The sequence below is a fragment of the Ovis canadensis genome, chromosome 24 (assembly GCF_042477335.2).
Source record: "Ovis canadensis isolate MfBH-ARS-UI-01 breed Bighorn chromosome 24, ARS-UI_OviCan_v2, whole genome shotgun sequence".
NCBI lineage: Eukaryota > Metazoa > Chordata > Mammalia > Artiodactyla > Bovidae > Ovis > Ovis canadensis.
Window position 1 is genome coordinate 34,356,090 of NC_091268.1, and position 21,864 is coordinate 34,377,953.

Below are 21,864 nucleotides of genomic sequence, written 5' to 3' on the forward strand. Positions count from 1 at the left end.
TCCTGGCAATCTTGATTCCAGCTTGTGCTTCGTTGAGCCTGACATTTTGTATGATGTACTCTGCATAAGTTAAATAAACAGAGTGACATTCTATAGCCTGATTTACTGCTTTTCCAATTTTGAACCAATCTATTGTTCCATATTTGGTTCTAACGGTTTCTTCTTGACCTGCATACAGGTTTCTCAGGAGGCAGGTAAGGTGGTCCAGTATTCCCACCCCTGTAAGAACTTTCCAGTTTGTTGTGATCCACACAGTCAAAGGCTTTGGTGTAGTCAATGAAGCAGAAGTAGATTTTTTTCTAGAATTCCTTTGCTTTTTCTATTATCCAGTGAATGATGGCAATTTGATCTCTGATTTCTCTTCCTTTTCTAAATCCAGCTTGTACTTCTAGAAGTTCTCTGCTCACATAATGTTGAAGCCTGGCTTGAAGGAGTTTGAGCATTACCTTGCAAGCATGTAACATCAGCATTATTGTATGGTAGTTTGAGCATTCTTGGGCATTGCCTTTCTTTGGGATTGGAATGAAAACTGACCTTTTTCAATCCTGTGGCCACTGCTGAGTTTTTCAAACTTGCTGCCATATTGAGTGCAGAACTTACCTGCATCATCTTTTAGAATTTGAACTAGCTTAGCTGTAATTCTATCATCTCCACTAACTTTGCTGTAGTAATTCTTCCTAAGACCCACTTGACTTCACATTTCAGGGTGTCTGACTCTTAGTGAGTGAGCACACCATTGTGGTTTTCCAGGTCATTGAGACCTTTTTTTTACATAGTTCTTCTGTGTATTCTTGCCAACTTTTCGCAAATCTCTTTTTCTCTTAGGCCCTTGCAATTTATGTCCTTTATTGTGCCCATCTTTGCAAGAAATATTCCTTTGTATCTCCAATTTTCTCAAAGAGACCTTTAGTCTTTCCTGTTCTGATGTTTTCCTTTATTTCTTTACATTGTTCTCTTAAGAAGGCTATCTTATTTCTCCTTGCTATATTCTGCAATGCTGCATTCAGCTACATATATATATATATATATATATATTTTTTTTTTTTTTTTTTTTTTTTCTCCTCTCCTTTCATTTTTCTTCTTTTCTCAGCTATTTTTAAGGCCTCCTCAGACAACCACTTTGCCTTCTTGAATTTCTTCTTTTGGGGGATGGTTTTGATCACCACCTCATGTACAATGTTATGAACCTCCTTCCATAGTTCTTTAGGCACTCTATCTGCCAGACGTAATCCCTTGAATGTATTTGTCACTTCCACTGTATAATCAATCATAAAGGATTTGATTTAGGTCATACCTGAATGGCCTAATGTTTTTCCCTACTTTCTTCAAGTTAAGCCTGAATTTTGCAGTAAAGAGCCCATGATTTGAGCCACATTCATCTCAAGATCTTGTTTTTGATGACTGTATAAATCTTCTCCATATTTGGGTGCAAAGAATATGATTTCAATATGAAATATTGAATATGAAATCAATATGATTTCAGTTTTGACCATCTCATGACGTCTATGTGCAGAGTCGTCTCTTGTGTTTTTGGAAGACAGTGTTTGCAATGACCAGTGTGTTATCTCAGAAAACTCTGTTAGCCTTTGCCCTGCTTAATTTTGTACTCTAAGGCTGAACTTGCCTGTTACCCCAGGTATCTCTTTACTTCTTACTTTGTATTCCAGTCCCCTGTGAGGGAAAGGACATCTTTTTTTCTTGTTAGTTCTAGAACATCTTGTTGGTCTTACTAGAACTGTTTAACTTCAGCTTCTTCGGCTTTATTGGTTGGGACATAGACTTGGATTACTGTAAGGCTGAAAAGTTTGTCTTGGAAACTAACCAAGATCATTCTGTCCTTTCTGAGATTGCACCCTCTTTTGTTGACTGTGAGACCTACTCCCTTTCTTCCAAGGGATTCTTGCCCACAATTAGATATAATGATTATCTGAATTAAATTCATTGATTACTGTCCATTCTTTTTTCACTGATTTCCTAAAATGTCGATGTTCACTCTTGCCATCTCTTCCTTGACCATATCCAATTTACCTTGATTCATGGACCTAACATTCCAGGTTCCTATGCAATATTCTTGTTTATAGCATCAGACTTACTTTCACCACTAGACATATCCACAAGTGAGAGTCATTTCCACTGTGGCCCAGCTTCTTCATTCTTTCTGGAGCCATTTCTCCACTCTTCCTCAGTAGTGTATTGGGCACCTACCAACTTGTGGGGATCATCTTCCAGTATCATTTCTTTTTGCCTTTTCATACTGTTCATGGGATTTTCAAGGCAATGAAACTGGAGTAGTTTGCCATTCCCTTCTTCAGAGGATCATGTTTTGTCAGAACTCTCCACCATGACCCATCTGTCTTGGGTGGCCATGCACAGCATGGCTCATAGCTTCATTGTACCCAAGGCTGTGATCCATGTGATCATTTTGGTTAGCAGTGATTGTGGTTTTTACTTCCTATGAAAATTCTTCAGTCAGTTAAGTTACTTGTATGTGTGTGATTGTGTATGGGTGGTTTTGGGAGAATGTATTTCCAAATTTCATACAGATTCACTTGTGAATGAGAAATATAATTGGAAATGTAGTTTTATTCTACAACTTAAGGTTAGTTTCTGAAATATCATAGTTCCCACAGAAATAAGTGTCATTTCTCTTCACCTTTTTTCCTTTAAATCACTAGATTTCAAAACACAATAGAAAATTCTCCTGTCCCAGTTTGCCTTAATATACAGTTATTGTAATGGCTAAACATTCAAAATAACATATACAGTTTATAATACATAATAATTTTGTGTACCCCAGATATTCACGAGGACATCTGTGATGGCAATATTTGAGTAATAATGTTCTAAATTTTATAATACTATGACAGGATTATGGTATTTATGGTAATGATAGGAAGATAGGAATAATCATTAGACATTTTGCATTTGTATGATGCTTGTTTTTCTCTGTACAGTTCGCGGCTTTCCTTCAGAAGAAGATTTTGAAAAGTATATTAAATATGAAAATCACTCTGCTCGTGTGCTGGCTGCTATCATATTTGATCATGACTTCAAAAACAGTAATGACAGATTGCCACTTAAGGTGAGAAAGTTTTATCTAAAGACTTTATATTTCAAAGCTTCAGGGTTTTAATGAAATGAAGGTAATATCATGATTTTATACATAGCAAAAGTTATAACTTGCTCAAGATAATAACTGCTGTATATAAGAGCAGGAATTTGAATCTTTTAATAGTTCCAACTTATTTTAATACCTGTGCTTTTAGTCATCACATTGCGCTGATAAGAATAAAATTGTACCTTAGGGTCTTGTGGCATCCCTGGTAGCTCAGTTAGTAAAGAATCCGCCTGCAATGCAGGAGACCCCTGTTTGATACCTGAGTCTGGAAGATCTGCTGGAGAAGGGATAGGCTACCCACTCCACTATTCTTGGGCTTTTGGTGGCTCAGCTGGTAAAGAATCTGCCTGCAATGCAGGAGACCTGGGTTCTGTCCCTGGGTTGGGAAGATCCCCTGGAGGAGGACATGGCAACTCACTCCAGTATTCTGGCCTGGAGAATTCCATGGACTGTATAGTCCATGGGGTCGCAAATAGTCGGACACGACTGAGTGACGCTCACCCACTCTTAAGGTCTTGTATTCAGAAAAATGAAGTAATAGGAACTTTAGTAAGGATATTTATTTTGCCAATCAACCTGGCCAGGTAGATGTTTCCAGGCCTGAAAATTGTGGTTAAGAAAATAATAATATAGATACATAAAAAAGATGGGCAGTAATATCTGTTACCTGTTTATATATCTCTAGAATTTCAGACAGTACATACCTATATACGATATTTAAACTTTTTAATGTGTTGATTTTAAGTGTAATTCCCATTCTGACTTTGCATGTGAAGTCAAGTTTATAATAAAGTTGTTACTATGTGAACAGTGAACAAATGCAAAAGCAGCCCAGCTCATGTCTGGAACTTTTTTGGCTGTGGCAGCTTTAATTACTGGGATTGTGAGCTTTAGAAGGAGTTTCTCTGCCTTCTTGTTAGGACAATTGCCTGCTAAATACCTCTTTTTTTTTGCACTTGGTGTCATGCTTTAATATATTGTTGCTACATATCCAAAGAGGTAATTGCTTTAACTTTGAGAATTCTTGATTCTCTCTCTGGTGGCCATGGAAGCTTCTGTAACACCACTAATAGCTAATTTGCATGTCCTTTATATATTTTAAGTTTGATCTTTAAAATAAAGCCAGATATGTATACACTAGCAAGGGCTTTCCACTGGCTCAGAGGTGAAGAATCTGCCTGCAATGCAGTAGTCACAGGAGTTGCAGGTTCGATCCCTGGGTGGGGAAGATCCCTTGCAGGAGGACATGACAACCCACTCCAGTATTCTTACCTGGAGAATTCCATGGACAGAGGAGTCTGGTGGACTACAGTTCATTGGGCCACAAAGAGTCAGACACAACTGAAGCTAATTAGCATGCATGCATACACTGGCAGATTCCAACAGGAAAGGCTTCTTTCTTTTGAATAAATTACTTAATTTCTCTTCTAAGTCTCTGGAAAATCCCATGGACAGAGGAGCCTGGTAGGCTGCAGTCCATGGGGTCGCTAGGAGTTGGACACGACTGAGCAACATCACTTTTACTTTTCACTTTCATGCATTGGAGAAGGAAATGGCAACCCACTCGTGTTCTTGCCTGGAGAATCCTGCCGTCTCTGGGGTCACACAGATTTGGACACGACTGAGGTGACTTAGCAGCAGCAGCAGCAGCAGCAACAGTTCTTAGGCTTTAGCCAGGTTGCATCAGAATTAGGACACCTGCAGCCACTGAAGAAGACTCTCATAACGTTGCTCAAGGTGGAGTGTTTTGAACTTGGTAACTTGGTGTGTCTCTTTACCAGAGAGAGATATTCTATGTAGGGTTGACACAAATGATCAAGCTATAGTATCTGTGCATAGAGCCAGATCCAGCATTTAAGAAGCAAGTATTTGCCAGGAGAAGGGAAGAAACTCACTTTATTCTTTTCATATATGTCTACTTTGTGCTAATTACTGCCTGAAAAAAAAAATGCTTGTTCTTATATAACTTCATTGGTATATGTGGACCCCTTGGCCCAAATATCAAGAAACTTTGGTACAGTTGCAAACTTCATTTTTGTTGTTGATTCTCTGTGTCTACCATTTGAAATGTATTCCTGAAACTTTTTCCCCCAGGTTATTTTCCCAGATACCTGTTCTCTTTTTCTACACATTACCAAACAAAATTTCTTATCTCTGCTTTCTGACTTCATGGATAATGTAGACCTACTATACTTTCCTTCTTTCTTCAACCTGTGGCTCTTATGTAGCTGAACTTTATATGTTAGCTGAATTTCCCAGGCAAGACTTAATCTATCCACATGGACACCCCAACAATTCATTAAGAACACAGAAAAGATCAGGTTGCTCTGCTATGTTAAAGACATCAGGGGTGCTCCATTGACTACAGAAGTTTCTTTGCGCGGGATACAAGGCCATCAATGACCTCTTTCTGAATACCCTTCCAGCCCCATTTTTGTCTCTTCTTTCTTTGAAATTTAAGTTGTAGCAATACTGAACCAGTAGCAGTTCTTTGCATGTACTATGTTGTCTCTTGCTCCTCTGCCTTTGGTCACATTATCCTCTTTTGGGGAGGAAATGTGTTCTCTAGAGGTCCCTCATTTTCTTTGGATAGTTGTCATTCATTCTAGGAAACTCTTGTCGTAAGTGCAAAGTGTCCTCTTCCCTCCTCTGTGCTCCTTTAACACTTTTTGAGTTCTCTGAGATCAAGGATTGTGTACTAAGATATTTAAGCATGCTGTAGCTAGTTAAAACTCTGTTTATAAATGACTGAATTATGTGAATTTTTACTTAGACATAGTGCAGGTGCCTGTTCCTTCTCACTTTCTCTGTTCTGCTCCCTTGATCATTGGTGACAGAAATCTTTCGTCTTGTTAAGCTACTCAGATTCTACCATAATTTACACTTTTAGCTTACTTATCTCTTCAGACACAGTGATAATTATTTTTTCATTTAATACTTAAAATAGGCAACATTCAACATTTAAATGTTATCATTCCTTCTCTTCTTCATCTGGGTTTTTCCTTATGTGTCATTCATTATTTTGAAGAGGGAGTTATATTTTTGCCCTACCATATTTGACTAACATGATGGGAAATGAAATAATAGAACTTTCTGAATTTTCACCAGTTGTTGCTGCTGTTTAGTCGCTAAGTGGTGACCGACTTTTTAAGACCCCATGGACTATAGCCCACAAGGTTCCTCTGTCTATGGGATTTCCCAGGCAAGAATACTGGAGTGAGTTGCAATTTCTTTCTCCAGGGGATCTCCCAACCCAGGGATCATACCCACATTTCCTACATTAGCAGGTGAATTCTTTACCACTGAGCTACCAGGGAAGACACCAGAGAAGTTGTTGTTTAATCACTGAGTCATGTCCAACTCTTTGTGACCCCATGGACTGTAGCCTGCCAGACTTCTCTGTCTGTGGGATTTCCCAGACAAGAATACTGAAGTGGGTTGTCATTTCTTTCTCCCACCAGGGAAGTAGGCAGGTCAGTTCTCTGTGTAGAAAATTCATTCATAATGATCAAAGAAGGTACCACTACTGTGTCTTTGAAACTCAAAGGCAAAATGCCATGGAGATAAAAGAGGAAACATGTAAATTTAGTCAATTTTAAATTATGACTGTGATTATAGGATGTGAGTCCTGCTACTTGTTCCCTGTTGACAATGATACTGTCGTTTCTCCTCATTTAGAACTCTGAATTGCTCACTTGTCCTCAAAACACAACTTTTAACTTTGTATTTTATGTACCTTTCATGGCTAGTATTTGCTTTTTGATGTTTATTGGCTTAAAATATTTGTTTTCTATTATTGTTCATTCTAGGTAAAATATCGTCTGCGTTACCATTCTGAAAAAAATACTCCATGGTTTACAGAACTTCTCTTTCCAGTAAATCCCTCTGTAGGACCCAGGAACCCTACCTCTGCAGAAGGGGGAAGTCCTGGTGAGCATATCCTTAACCACACTTAATTATTATTTTGGTTGTCCAATCTGGCAGTCATTTAACATTTTTTTCAACATGTGAGAAATGTGTTTGTTTGTGAATTGTGACAGTAAGTTTTTTAAATTTAGTTTTGATGGTAAAACAAGCATATAGAAAACTTTATATGTTTGGAAAACTCAACAGTGGCCATAGGACTGGAAAAGCTCAGTTTTCATTCCAATCCCAAAGAAAGGCAATGCCAAAGAATGCTCAAACTCCTGCACAATTGCCCTCATGTCACACACTAGTAAAATAATGCTGAAAATTCTCCAAGCCAGGCTTCAACAGTACATGAACCATGAAATTCCAGAAGTTCAAGCTGGATTTAGAAAAGGTAGAGGAACCAGAGATCAAACTGCCAACATCTGTTGGATCATTGAAAAAGCAAGAGAGTTCCAGAAAAACAGCTACTTTATTGACTATGCCAAAGCCTTTGACTGTGTGGATCACAACAAACTCTGGAAAATTCTTAAAGAGATGAGAATACCAGACCACTTTACCTGCCTCTTGAAAAGCCTGTATGCAAGTCAGGAAGCAACAGCTAGAACTGGACATGGAACAACAAACTGGTTCCAAATTGGGAAAGGAGTACATCAAGGCTGTATATTGGCACTGTGCTTATTTAACTTATATGCAGAGTACATCATGAGAAACATTGGGCTGGAAGAAGCACAAGCTGGAATCAAGATTGCTCGGAGAAATATCAATAACCTCAGATATGCAGATGACACAACCCTTATGGTAGAAAGTGAAGAACTAAAGAGCCTCTTGATGAAAGTGAAAGAGGAGAGTGGAAAAAGTTGGCTTAAAACTCAATATTCAGAAAACTAAGATCATAGCATCCAGTCCCATCACTTCATGGCAAATATATGGGGAAACAGTGAAAACCAGTGACAGACTTTATTTTCTTGCGCTCCAAAATCACTGCAGATGGTGACTGCAGCCATGAAATTAAAAGATGCTTACTCCTTAGAAGAAAAGCTATGATCAACCTAGACAGCGTATTAAAAAGCAGAGACATTACTTTGCCAACAAAGGTTTGTCTAGTTAAAGCTATGGTTTTTCCAGTAGTCATGTATGGATGTGAGAGTTGGACTATAAAGAAAGCTGAGCATCAAAGTATTGATGCTTTTGAACTGTGGTGCTGGAGAAGACTCTTGAGAGTCGCTTGGACTGCAGAGATCAAACCAGTTCATCGTAAAGGAAATCAGTCCTGAATATGCATTGGAAGGATTGATGCTGAAGCTTAAGCTCCAATACTTTGGCCACCTGATGGGAAAAACTGACTCATTTGAAATGACCCTTATGCTGGGAAAGATTGAAGGTGGGAAGCGAAGGGGAGGACAGAGGATGAGATGTTTGGATGGCATCACTGACTCAATGGACATGAGTTTGAGTGAACTCTGGGAGTTGGTGATGGACAGGAAGGCCTGGCATGCTGCAGCCCATGGGGTCGCAAAGAGTCGGACATGACTGAGCGACTGAACTGAACTGATACACTTGGAAAGTATCTTTGTATTACCTTCGATCATTTCCTGAACTTTTATCAATGTATATCCATGCATTTATTTAGTCTGTTTTGGTAAATGTTGGCTCTGCTGACATAGACACGTCTTCATTTATTAAAACTATTTGCGTGTTTATGGTTCCTGTATTATTTGGGGCAGTTATTTTGATGAATGAAGTTTCATTATGTAATGGTAGTTTTAAATTTTTTTTAAATTACGTAGGTTAACTTTAAGGATAAAAAAACAATAGAAAGTGAAAGTGAAGCCACTCAATTGTGTCCAACTCTTTGTGACCTCATGGACTGTAGCCTACCAGGCTTCTCAGTCCATGGAATTTTCCAGGCACAAGTACTGGAGTGGGTTGCCATTTCCTTCTCCAGGAGATCTTCCCAACCCAGGGATTGAACCTGGGTTTCCCGCACTGCAGGCAGATGCTTTACCGTCTGAGCCATTGGTGAAGCACCCCCCACACACACACACCACAAAGAAACAAACAATAGAGGACTTGAATTAACTAACAATCCTAAGAATCTGTCTTTACTAAATTATTCAGCAGAAGACAAAAGCTATGTGTAGTTTACCATTATCAAGAACATGATGATATATCAGTATGACAGACTACTGTGTAGTGATGAAAAATAATCATTATCAAAGCTGATAAATACAGAACCATATGGATAGAATTATGAAAATGTATAATGGTCTGTATAAAAACTAGAATGGCTGTATGAAAATGAAGTTAGAGTGGTGGGATTGTGTAGTGTCTTGTCATTTTTATCAAAAACGTTGAGTATTTCTCTAATCAAAAGTGGCCTTTTTTAAAATTAGTGTGCTGCATCCTAAGTGTAGTTGTGAGAGTGAGTAAGTTAATTGAAAAGTGCATGATCTTAGTGGAAAAATAGTAGTTTAAAACCAAAAAGAAGCTTTGGTCCCATAAAACATTTAAATATATGCTATTCCTCAAGGGAGGCTTTCCTTAAAAGACCTACTACAAGTGTACCCCAATGTTCATCACAGCACTGTTTATAATAGCCAGGACATGGAAACAACCTAGATGTCCATCAGCAGATGAATGGATAAGAAAGCTGTGGTACATATACTCAATGGAGTATTACTCAGCCATTAAAAAGAATACATTTGAATCAGTTCTAATGAGGTGGATGAAACTGGAGCCGATTATACAGAGTGAAGTAAGCCAGAAAGAAAAACACCAATACAGTATACTAACACACATATATGGAATTTAGAAAGATGGTAATGATAACCCTGTATGCGAGACAGCAAAAGAGACACAGATGTATAGAATGGACTTTTGGACTCTGAGGGAGAGGGAGAGGGTGGGATGATTTGGGAGAACAGCATTGAAACGTGTATACTATCAGGTAAGAAACAAACCGCCAGTCTATGTTCGATACAGGATACAGGATGCTTGGGGCTGGTGCATGGGGATGATCCAGAGAGATGATATGGGGTGGAAGGTGGGAGGGGGGTTCAGGATGGGGAACCCATGTACACCCGTGGCAGATTCATGTCAATGTATGGCAAAACCAATACAGTATTGTAAAGTAAAATAAAGTAAAAATACAGATTTAAAAAAAAACCAAACCTACTATAAAGAAAGAAAAATTAGACAGATTTCACCTATTGAATGGTATTGCATAGCAAATTAATATTAAAAACTGATATGAAGAGATATTCTCCTTGTAAATGTATAGTGACTGGGAGTCAAGTATTTTGATGTTTCTTTCTCAGACTCTGTTAGTCAGTACCTTTATGAGCTTAACCACTCTGGACCAAGTTTCTAAAGGTGAAAAATGAGTATTTGGAGTAAGTGACCTTTTAAATCCCCATCAACAGTAAAAATCTATGGTATTAATTATTAGGATCTGGACCAGTTAAATCAGCTGTGGTAGAAGAGATGATCAGAATTAGTTCAGTGAAATTTGAAAGTGATATTTACAAAAATTGTAATAAGAGTATTTAAACATGAGAATCATTTTCTTAAGTGCACAACAAAGGTATATTATTGTGTAGCAGATCTCCAGAACTATTTAGTATTGCAAAAATAAAACCCTGCACCAATTAAGCAACAACTCCTCATTTTCCCCTTCTTCCAGCCTTGGAGACCACCATTCTATTTTCTGTTTCTATGAGTTTGACTACTCTAGATACCTCATTTAAGTGGAATCATGCATTGATTGTATTTTTGTGCATAATGTCCTCAAGATTTATCCATCTTGTAGCATATAACAGGGAAAAGGCAATGGCACCCCACTCCAGTACTCTTGCCTGGAAAATCCCATGGACAGAGGAGCCTGGTAGGCTGCAGTCCATGGGTCGCAAAGAGTCGGACATGACTGAGCGACTTCACTTTCACTTTTCACTTTCATGCATTGGAAAAGGAAATGGCAACTCACTCCAGTATTCTTGCCTGGAAAATCCCAGGGATGAGGGAGCCTGGTGGGCTGCCGTCTATGGGGTCACACAGAGTGGGACATGACTGAAGTGACTTAGCAGCAGCAGCAGCAGCAGCAGCAGCAGCATATAACAGAATTTTCTTCTTTTTCAAGGCTGAATAATATTCCATCATAGGTCATTTCAGTTCAGTTGCTCAGTCGTGTCCAACTCTTTGTGACCCCATGGGTTGCAGCATGCCAGGCTTCCCTGTCCATCACCAACTTCTGGAGCTTGCTCAAACTCATGTCCAGAAAGCCAGTGATGTCATTCAACCATCTCATCTTCCATCATCTCCTCTTCCTGCCTTCAATCTTTCCCAGCATCAGGGTCTTTTCAAATGAATCAGCTCTTCACATCAGGTGGCCAAAGTACTGGGGTTTCAGCTTCAGCATCAGTCCTTCCAATGAATATTCAAGACTGATTTCCTTTAGGATTGACTGGTTTGATCTCCTTGCAGTCCAAGGGACTCTCAAGAATCTTCTCCAACACACAGTTCAAAAGCATCAGTTCTTCGGCACTCAGCTTTCTTTATAGTCCAACTCTCACATCCATACATGACTACTGGAAAAACCATAGCTTTGATTAGATGGATCTTTGTTGGCAAAGTAATGTCTCTGCTTTTTAATATGCTGTCTAGGTTGGTCACAGCTTTTCTTTCAAGGAGCAAGCATCTTTTAATTTCATGGCTGTTGTTGCCATCTGCAGTGATTTTGGAGCCCAAGAAAATAAAATCTGTCATTGTTTCACCACCTATTTGCCATGAAGTGATGGGATCAGATGCCATGATCTTAGTCTTTTGAATGCTGGGTTTTAAGCCAGCTTTTTTATTCTCCTCTTTCACTTTCATCAAGAGGCTCTTTAGTTCCTCTTTGCTTTCTGCCATAAGGGTGGTGTCATCTGCATATCTGGGATTATTAATATTTATCCTGGCAATCTTAATTCCAGCCTGACATTTTGCATGATTCACTCTGCATAGAAGCTAAATAAGCCTGGTTTCAATGTATAGCCTTGACGTACTCCTTTCCCAGTTTGGAACCAATCTATTGTTCCATGTACCGTTCTAACTAATGCTTCTTGACTGAATACAGATTTCTCTGGAGGCAGGTAAAGTGGCCTGGTATTCCCATCTCTTGAAGAATTTTCCACAGTTTGTTGTGATCCACACAGTCAAAGGTTTTGACATAGTCAATAAAGCGAAAGTAGATGTTTTTGTGGAACTCTCTTGCTTTTCAATGATCCAATGGATGTTGGCAATTTGGTCTCTGGTTCCTCTGCCTTTTCTAAATCCAGCTTGAACTTCTGGAAGTTCATGGTTCACGTATTGCTGAAGCCCGACTTGGAGAATTTTGAGCATTACTTTGCTAGTGTGTGAGATCAGTGCAATTGTGCAGGAGTTTGAGCATTCTTTGGCATTATCTTTCTTTGGGATTGGAATGAAAACTGACCTTTTCCCATCCTGTGGCCCCTGCTGCATTTTCCAAATTTGCTGGTATATTGAGTGCAGCACTTTCAGAGCATCATATTTCAGGATTTGAAATAGCTTAACTGGAATTCCATCACCTCCACTAGCTTTGTTAGTAGTGATGCTTCCTAAGGTCCACTTGACTTCACATTCCAGGATGTCTGGCTCTAGGTAAGTGATCACACCATTGTGCTTATATGGATCAAGATCTTTTTTGTATAGTTTTTTTTCTGTGTATTCTTGCCATCTTTTCTTAATATCTTCTGCTTCTTTTATGTCCATACCATTTCTGTCCTTTATTGAGCCCATCTTTGCATGAAATGTTTCCTTGGTGTCTCTAATTTTCTTGAAGAGATCTCTAGTCTTTCCCTTTCTATTGTTTTCCTCTGTTTCTTTCGACTGATCACTTAGGAAGGGTTGTTTTTTTTTCTCTCTCTCTCTCCTTGCTGTTCTTTGGAACTTTGCATTCAGATGGGTATATCTCTCCTTTTCTCCTTTGCCTTTCACTTCTCTTTTTTCTCAGCTATTCATAAGGCCTCCTCAGACAACCATTTTGCCCTTTTGCATTTCTTTTTCTTAGGGATGGTATTAGGCCACCATCTCCTGTACAATACCTCCATCCATAGTTCTTTAGGCACTCTGTCTATCAGATCTAATCCCTTGAATCTATTTGTCACTTCCACTGTATAATTGTAAGGGATTTGATTTAGGTTATACACTAATGGTCTAGTGGTTTCCCTATGTTCTTCAATTTAAGTCTGAATTTTGCAATAAGAACTTCATGATCCAAGCCACAGTCAGCTCCTGGTCTTGCTTTTGCTGACTCTGTAGAACTTCTCCATCTTTGACTGCAAAGAATATAATTAATCTGATTGAGGTATTGATCATCTGGTAATGTCCATGTGTAGAGTTGTCTCTTGTGTTGTTGGAAGAGGATTTTTGTTATTATCAGTACATTCTCTTGGCAAAACTCTGTGAGCTTTTGCCCTGCTTCATTTTGTACTCTGAGGCCAAATTTGCCTGTTACTCCAGGTATCTCTTGACTTCCTACTTTTACATTCCAGTCTCCTATGATGAAAAGGATATCTTTTTTTGGTGTTAGTTCTAGAAGGTCTTGTAGGTCATCATAGAACCATTCAACTTCAGCCTGTTTGGCACTGGGGTGTATACACACAAACACATACCACAGTTGGTTTATCCATTTATCTATCAAAGAACATTTAGGTTGCTCTCATCTCTTGGCTATTGTGAATAATGCTACAATGAATATGTGTGTGCAGATATTTCATTGAGATCTTGTTTTGAATTCTTTGTATATTCCAAAAAATGTAATTATTGGATTTTATGGCAATTATTTGTAATATTTTGAGAAACCTCCATCCTGTTTTCCATTGCAAATGCACCATTTTATATTTCTACCAGTAGTTCACAAGGATTTCAATTGCCTTACATCTTCACCAAAATTTGTTATTTTCTCTGTTTTTGGATGTGGCCATCCTGACAGGTGTGAGGTGGCATCTTGTGGTTTTGATACGTATTTCCCTGATGATTAGTGAATTTGATTATTTTTTTCATTTGCTTTTTGTCCCTTTGTATATTTTTTTTGAAGAAATATCTGTTCAAGTCATTCATATTTTTTAATATGGTTGTATAGTTGTTGTTGAGTTGTAGAAGTTCTTTATATATTCTGAATATTAGCCTTTTATAAATTTTATGGTTTATAAATATTTTCTCCCATTTCATTAATTGTCTTTTCATTCTGTTGATTGTTCCCTTTGCTGTGGAAACATTTTTAAGTGTGATGTAGTCTACTTGGTTTATTTTTGCTTGTCCAGGTGCTTTGATGTCATGTCTGAGAAATCATCACCAAATCCAATGTCACGAATAATTTGCCCTTTGTTTTCTTCTAAACATCTGCTGGATCATGGAAAAAGCAAGAGAGTTCCAGAAAAACATCTATTTCTGCTTTATTGACTATGCCAAAGCCTTTGACTGTGTGGATCCCAAAAAACTGTGGAAAATTCTGAAATAAATGGGAATACCAGACCACCTGACCTGCCTCTTGAGAAATCTGTATGCAGATCAGGAAGCACCAGTTAGAACTGGACATGGAACAACAGACTGGTTTCAAATAGGAAAAGGAGTATGTCAAGGCTGTATATTGTCACCCTGCTTATTTAACTTCTATGCAGAGTACATCATGAGAAATGCTGGACTGGAAGAAACACAAGCCTGAATCAAGATTGCTGGGAGAAATATCAGTAACCTCAGATATGCAGATGACACCACCCTTATGGCAGAAAGTGAAGAGAAACTAAAGAGCCTCTTGAAGAAACTGAAAGTGGAAAGTGAAAAAGTTGGCTTAAAGCTCAACATTCAGAACACTAAGATCATGGCATCTGGTCCCATCACTTCATGGGAAATAGATAGGGAAACAGTGTCAGACTTTATCTTTTTGGGCTCCAAAATCACTGCAGATGGTGATTGCAGCCATAAAATTAAAAGACGCTTACTCTTTGGAAGAAAAGTTATGACCAACCTAGATAGCATATTCAAAAGCAGAGACATTACTTTGCTGACTAAGGTCCGTCTAGTCAAGGCTATGGTTTTTCCTGTGGTCATGTATGAATGTGAGAGTAGGACTGTGAAGAAGGCTGAGCACTGAAGAATTGATGCTTTTGAACTGTGGTGTTGGAGAAGACTCTTGAGAGTGCCTTGGTCTGCAAAGAGATCCAACCAATCCATTCTGAAGGAGATCAGCCCTGGGATTTCTTTGGAAGGAATGATGCTAAAGCTGAAGCTCCAGTACTTTGGCTGCCTCATGCAAAGAGTTGACTCATTGGAAAAGACTCTGATGCTGGGATAGATTGGGGGCAGGAGGAGAAGGGGATGACAGAGGATGAGATGGCTGGATGGCATCACTGACTCGATGGACGTGAGTCTGAGTGAACTCCGGGAGTTGGTGATGGACAGGGAGGCCTGGCATGCTGCAATTCATGGGGTCACAAAGAGTCGGACACGACTGAGAAACTGAACTGAACTGAACTGATGAGTTTTACAATGTCAGGTCTTGTGTTTAGATATTCAATCCATTTTCATTTAATTTTTGGTTATGGTATAAGGTAAGGATCCAGATTCATTTTTTTTGCATGTGGACTTCCAGTTTATCCAACACCATTTCTTTTGAAGAGACTGTATTTTTTTGCCCAATGCCCTTAGAAAAGATCATTTGACCATATATGAGAGTTTATTTCTGGGTCATCTGTTTTTTTTTTGTTTTTTTTTTGTCTCTATGTCTGTCTTTATGCCAGTACCATACTCTTGATTACTGTAACTTCCTAATATATTTTAAAATCAGGACATATGAGTCCTCCAGCTTACAAGAATAAGTGTTTTTCTTGCTCAGGATTATTTTGGCTACTCAGAATCTTTTGCAATTTCATCTGGATTTTAGGATTTTTGTTTATTTCTACAAAAATGCATTTGGGGTTTTGATAGAGATTATATTGAATTTGCAGATAACTCTTGATTAGTATGAGTATTGTCTTCCAATTCATGAGCACAGGATATCTTTTAATTTATTCGTGTCTTCTTTATTAATTTCAGGAATGCTTTGTAGTTTTCAGTGTACAAGTAATTTACCTCTTTGGTTAAGTTTCTTCCTATGTATTTTATTCTTTTCAATACTGTTGTAAATGGAATTATGTCATATCTTGTTTTAAGCTTAATTTCTATGCATGTGTCTGGTATAGAAAAGTATATCTGGTGTTTTTCTTTCTGGCTTACTTCACTCTGTATTATAGGCTCCAGTTTCATCCACCTCATTAGAACTGATTCAAATGTATTCTTTTTAATGGCTGAGTAATACTCCATTGTGTATACATACCACAGCTTTCTTATCCATTCATCTGCTGATGGACATCTAGGTTATTTCCATGTCCTGGCTATTATAAACAGTGTTGCGATGAACATTGCTTTCTTATCCATTCATCTGCTGATGGACATCTAGGTTGTTTCCATGTCCTGGCTATTATAAACAGTGCTGCAATGAACATTGGAGTACACGTGTCTCTTTCAATTGGTGTGTATGCCCAGCAGTGGGATTGCTGGGTCATAAGGCAGTTCTATTTCCAGATTTTTAAGGAATCTCCATACTGTTCTCCATAGTAGCTGTACTAGTTTGCATTCCCACCAACAGAGTAAGAGGGTTCCCTTTTCTCCACACCCTCTCCAGCATTTATTGCTTGCAGATTTTGGATCCCAGCCATTCTGACTGGCATGAAGTGGTACCTCATTGTGGTTTTGATTTGCATTTCTCTGATAATGAGTGATGTTGAGCATCTTTTCATGTGTTTGTTAGCCATCTTTATGTCTTCTTTGGAGAAATGTCTGTTTAGTTCTTTGGCCCACTTTTTGATTGGATCATTTATTTTTCTGGAATTGAGCTGCAAGAGTTGCTTGTGTATTTTTGAGATTAGTTCTTTGTCAGTTGCTTCATTTGCTATTATTTTCTCCCATCCTGAAGGCTGTCTTTCACCTTGCTTATCGTTTCCTTTGTTATGCAGAAGCTTTAATTTTAATTAGATCCCATTTGTTTATTTTTGCTTTTATTTCCAATATTCTGGGAGGTGGGTCATAGAGGATCCTGCTGTGATTTATGTCAGAGAGTGTTTTGCCTATGTTCTCCTCTAGGAGTTTTATAGTTTTGGGTCTTACGTTTAGATCTTTAATCCATTTTGAGTTTTTACAGTATACTAATGCATATATATGGAATTTAGAAAGATGGTGACGATGACCCTGTATGCGAGACAGCAAAAGAGACACTGATGTATAGAACAGGCTTTTGGACTCTGTGAGAAAGGGAGACGATGGGATGATTTTGGAGAATGGCATTGAAACATGTATAATATCATATAAGAAATGAATCGCCAGTCCGGATGCTTGGGGCTGGTGCACTGGGATGACCCAGAGGGATGATACAGGGAAGGAGGTGGGAGGGGGGTTCAGGATGGGGAACACATGTACACCCATGGCAGATTCATATTGATGAATGGCAAAACCAATACAATATTGTAATTAGCCTGCTATTAAAATAAATAAGATTAAATTTAAAAAATAAATAAGAATAGAATAAATTTTTAAAAAGAAGAAAAGTATATCTGATATTTCCTTGAATTCTCATTTTTTTTTTTTTGACTGATAATACTGCATAAACCAACTGTAACATTTAGATGCAAGTATTTTAGTTTGGGGAAGGTGGTAATGCAATTCCATGCTATTTATTATCTCTTTATATTCAAAACTATTATAAGTTATGTGAATTTGCTTTGTTTTATGAGTTAAAGACTTTGAATTACCTGAATTGCCTTCTGTGCTTGCCTTGCTGTTTCCTAATATACTGAACTTGGCAATCTTTGTTTTTTCACTTAGAGTACTACAAAGACGGATTCCTGCTTGTGCAGCATGCCTTAGATAAGGCCATCATTGTGTACCATACTGGCAGAGCTGCGGAAATGTTATTTGAAAATGTCACCATTTTTGTTGGCAGATTTCCATACCCTGCTTATTATAAAGATCAATTTTTTTTAAGTTTTTTATCTCTCTTCCCTTTAGCAGTTTTACTTATATTTTCTCTAAGTGAACTTACTCTTATCAGGACCATTGTTATGGAAAAGGAAACCAGATTAAAGGTAAATTCACTTTCTTTGTTTCATTTTGGGCCTGTGGAACAGGTTTATGCATAGATTTGGACTATGTCTATACATTTGTTACTAATGAATGATTATAACACTATAGCAACATACAAATATAGATTGGGCATAGCATATATATACTATGTCATTTGTCATTTGCTGGTGTTTTTCTTTTATCTAAATTCTTGATCTGGCTTGAAATTTTATTGACTATTTGAATAGAATACTATGAAGAGAAATCATATATTAAATGTCTTGAATCTTCTTTGGAATAAAATGAACAAAAAAAGAAATAATCATACAAGCTTATAAATTATGACCCTAATATATACTTCAATTCCAAGATTTGAGGATCTTTTTAATATCAAGTCAAATCAAGATCATATTATAAAGAGCAGTGGCTCTAAAGTCAGAGAGAAAGCCATTAATTTATCCATCTATCCATTAATTTGCAACCCTGTACTGTAGCCCACCATGCTGCTCTGCCCATGGGATTCTCCAGGCAAGTATACTGGAGTGGGTTGCCATGTGCTGCTGCTAAGTCGCTTCAGTCTTGTCTGACTCTGTGCAGCCCCATAGACGGCAGCCCACCAGGCTCCCCCGTCTCTGGGATTCTTCAGGCAAGAACACTGGAGTGGGTTGCCATTTCCTTCTCCAATGCATTAAAGTGAAAAGTGAAAGTGAAGTTGCTCAGTAATGTCCGACTCCTAGTGACCCCATGGACTGCAGCCTACCAGGCTCCTCCATTCATGGGATTTTCCAGGCAAGAGTACTGGAGTGGGGTGCCATTGCCTTCTCCAGGGTTGCCATGTATCACCCTCTAAATCACCCAGGTTGAAACCTAAGTCTTATCAGTGTAGTATAGTATATGTAGCACCTGAGTACTGCCATTTCCTACCCCTATAACTTTTGGGCAACTTTCTTAACTTCTCTGGGCCTCATTTGTAAAATGGAGGTAAAAATACTCTTACCACATAGAGTTGTGTGATAATTAAAGAGATCTTAATTGTTAGCACATAGGAAATATTATGTAGCTATCAATGGTTAGTTATCTTTCCATTCCCTTTGTCCCCTGTGTGCAGCGTGTGTCAACCAGCATACATTCTGTTCCTTTCTCTCCATGTTTGGAACTGTCATTTTCTACTGCAAGCTCTTGTTAATTTTTCATCATCTAGCCATTTCCCTGACTACCACATATTTTTCTCTTTTTTCCTCCTTAGTGAATAATCTCCTTGAAATCTATTTTCAACTTTAAACTTCAGCTTGCTAATTTTCTCTCTGTGTCTCCAGGACCTGTTACACAAATGTTGATCATGTAGTTTAAATTATTTGTTATTTGATTTTTCATTTAAAAACTTGAATTAAAATAAATACATACCAATGTGTACAGATTTTTGAAACATGAACTCACAACTACTGTTCCAGCCAAGAAATAGAATATTGCCTGTAATCTGGATACCCCTTTGCATCCCATCTAAATAACTACATCTCTCTTCTCTAAAAATAGTTACTATTTAAATTCTAAAATTGTATATTAGTGTTGCCTGGTTTAAAAACTTTATTTAAATAGAACCATATAATAGCCATTCTTTTGTTTCAGTGGGAGCTATTGACATTTTCTGTATAGATGCAATGTGGCCATTTTCATTGTTGTGTGTTACACTTTACGACTATACCACAGTTTGTCACTATTGCTGATGAATATTTAGTTGTTCAAGTATTGGCCTATTAGAGTAAACCAATGTGAATATTTTTTTTTAATGAAGCTGTAGGTTTATTCAATAAGAGTTGAGAGGCCCCCAATATAATGTTAAATGAAAAAAAGCATATCCTGAAACAATGCAGATATCCCATTTTTGCAAAAAGCATGTGTATCAGAGAAAAAAAACAGATATATGCTAATATATTAGCAATAGTTTTTCTCTCAATGAAATATTCCCTTTTATACTTTTTTATTTTAAATTTATTTATTTTTTATTGAAGGATATATTTTGGTGAAGATGTGCACATTTTTCTGTTGGATATGTACCTAAGATTAAGATTGGTAGAGTATAAAATATACATATTTTCAACCTTGTTAAATAAAGTGAATTTTTTTTCTAAAAAATTCATTTGTGCCAATTCATTCTCTTATCAGTAATGTAAAAGAGTTTTACTCTTGTTCCATAAGTATGCCAACAATTGGTGGTATTAGCCTTTTAAACTTTCAACCATTCTGGAAAGGGTATAGTGGTAAACTCATTGTGGTTTTAATTTAATTTTCCTTGTCAACTAATGATGTTGAACAATTTTTCACATGCTTTTTGGCTACATGGATATTCTCTTTTGTGAACTGAACCCACTTTTCTGTTGGGTTGTGTCTTTTCTCACTGATTTTCACTGATTCTTTGTATATTTTGGATACAAGCTCTTTATGTGATGTATGTATTGCAAGTGTGTTCTCCCAACCTGTAACTTGCTTTAATGGTGTCTTTGACTTGTAAAAGTTCTGAAATTTAAAGTAATAAAGTCTTTCCTTTATGATTCCTGCTTTCTATGGCCAGTTTTTGCTGGCTGAGTTTCCCTACATTCTCTTCCTTGTTGTTCTTTAGACCTTCTTTTTTTCTAATCTTTGCACATAAGCCTCTAAATTTAAGTCAAATCAACTTTTGTTACAACCTATAAGTTGAAATACAATGTTTTCTTTATCATATATTTCATAATAGTTTCTAATTTCTTTGTTAATTTTTTCTTTGACCCATAGGACATTTATAAAATTTCAAGGACCATTATAAGTTTAAAATAGTGTTACAAGTTGCTTTTTAAGGATCAAAAGCTAGCAGTTTGTTAAGATCCTGATGTATCTTCGTAATAGCAATGGAAGTCATCACTGTTAGTTGATGTGGTTGAAATAAAGAAATCTTCACAGATATCAATGAAAGGTATAGGTAATCTTTCCCTAAAGAGGACATTCAATTAACATACATCCACATTTACTAAATCATTAACCTCTGGTTTGGAAGCCAAAGAAAATACAATTCTCAGACCATTCTATGAAAAGAATGAAAATGTTTCTTGAATGTTTGTAATCTGTATTTTGATCAAGGATCATTCAGCAGATTTTGAAGCTCACAATTGTGAACTTAATAGAACAGAATGGTTTTTAATGTGTTTAAAAAACACAATAACATACTAGGTGCCAGTCTTTTATTTCAGTTTTTTAAAATTTTATTGAAACATGCTTTATGGACTAGAATATAGCCAATTTTAACAAGTGTTATGTTATCACATGTGCACTGAAAAACAATTTGTGCTGAGCATTAAAAGGGTGCAGTTTTCTGTACATATTACATCAATTTTGTTATTCACATTGTTCATGTTCGTTTTATCTATTAGTTGTTATCAGTTATTGTGAGAAGTATAGTAAATATCTACCTTTATGTTTATTATTATTTTTTTTTACTTTACAATATTGTATTGGTTTTGCCATACATCAACATGAATCCACCATGGGTGTACATGTGTTCCCCGTTATTTTTAAATATTTATTTATTTTTAATTGATTGATGATTGGTTTATAATATTGGTTCAATTTCTGTTTTACATAAACATAAATTAACCATAGGTGTACATATGTCCTCTCCCTCTTGAATCTCCCTCCAACCTCCCACCCATTCC

The 21,864-nt window shown here is 37.3% G+C and overlaps 1 protein-coding gene across 1 annotated transcript in view; it reads left to right on the plus strand.

Annotated features, from left to right (window-relative positions):
- Window positions 1-21,864, plus strand: part of LOC138428860 (phospholipid-transporting ATPase ABCA3-like) — a 248,510-nt gene that overhangs the window by 17,713 nt on the left and 208,933 nt on the right. Inside the window, exons 2-4 of the mRNA XM_069569793.1 lie at window positions 179-194; window positions 2,955-3,082; window positions 6,928-7,048. Of these exons, the coding sequence (XP_069425894.1) occupies window positions 179-194; window positions 2,955-3,082; window positions 6,928-7,048 (265 nt within the window). The remainder of the gene's footprint in view (window positions 1-178; window positions 195-2,954; window positions 3,083-6,927; window positions 7,049-21,864) is intronic.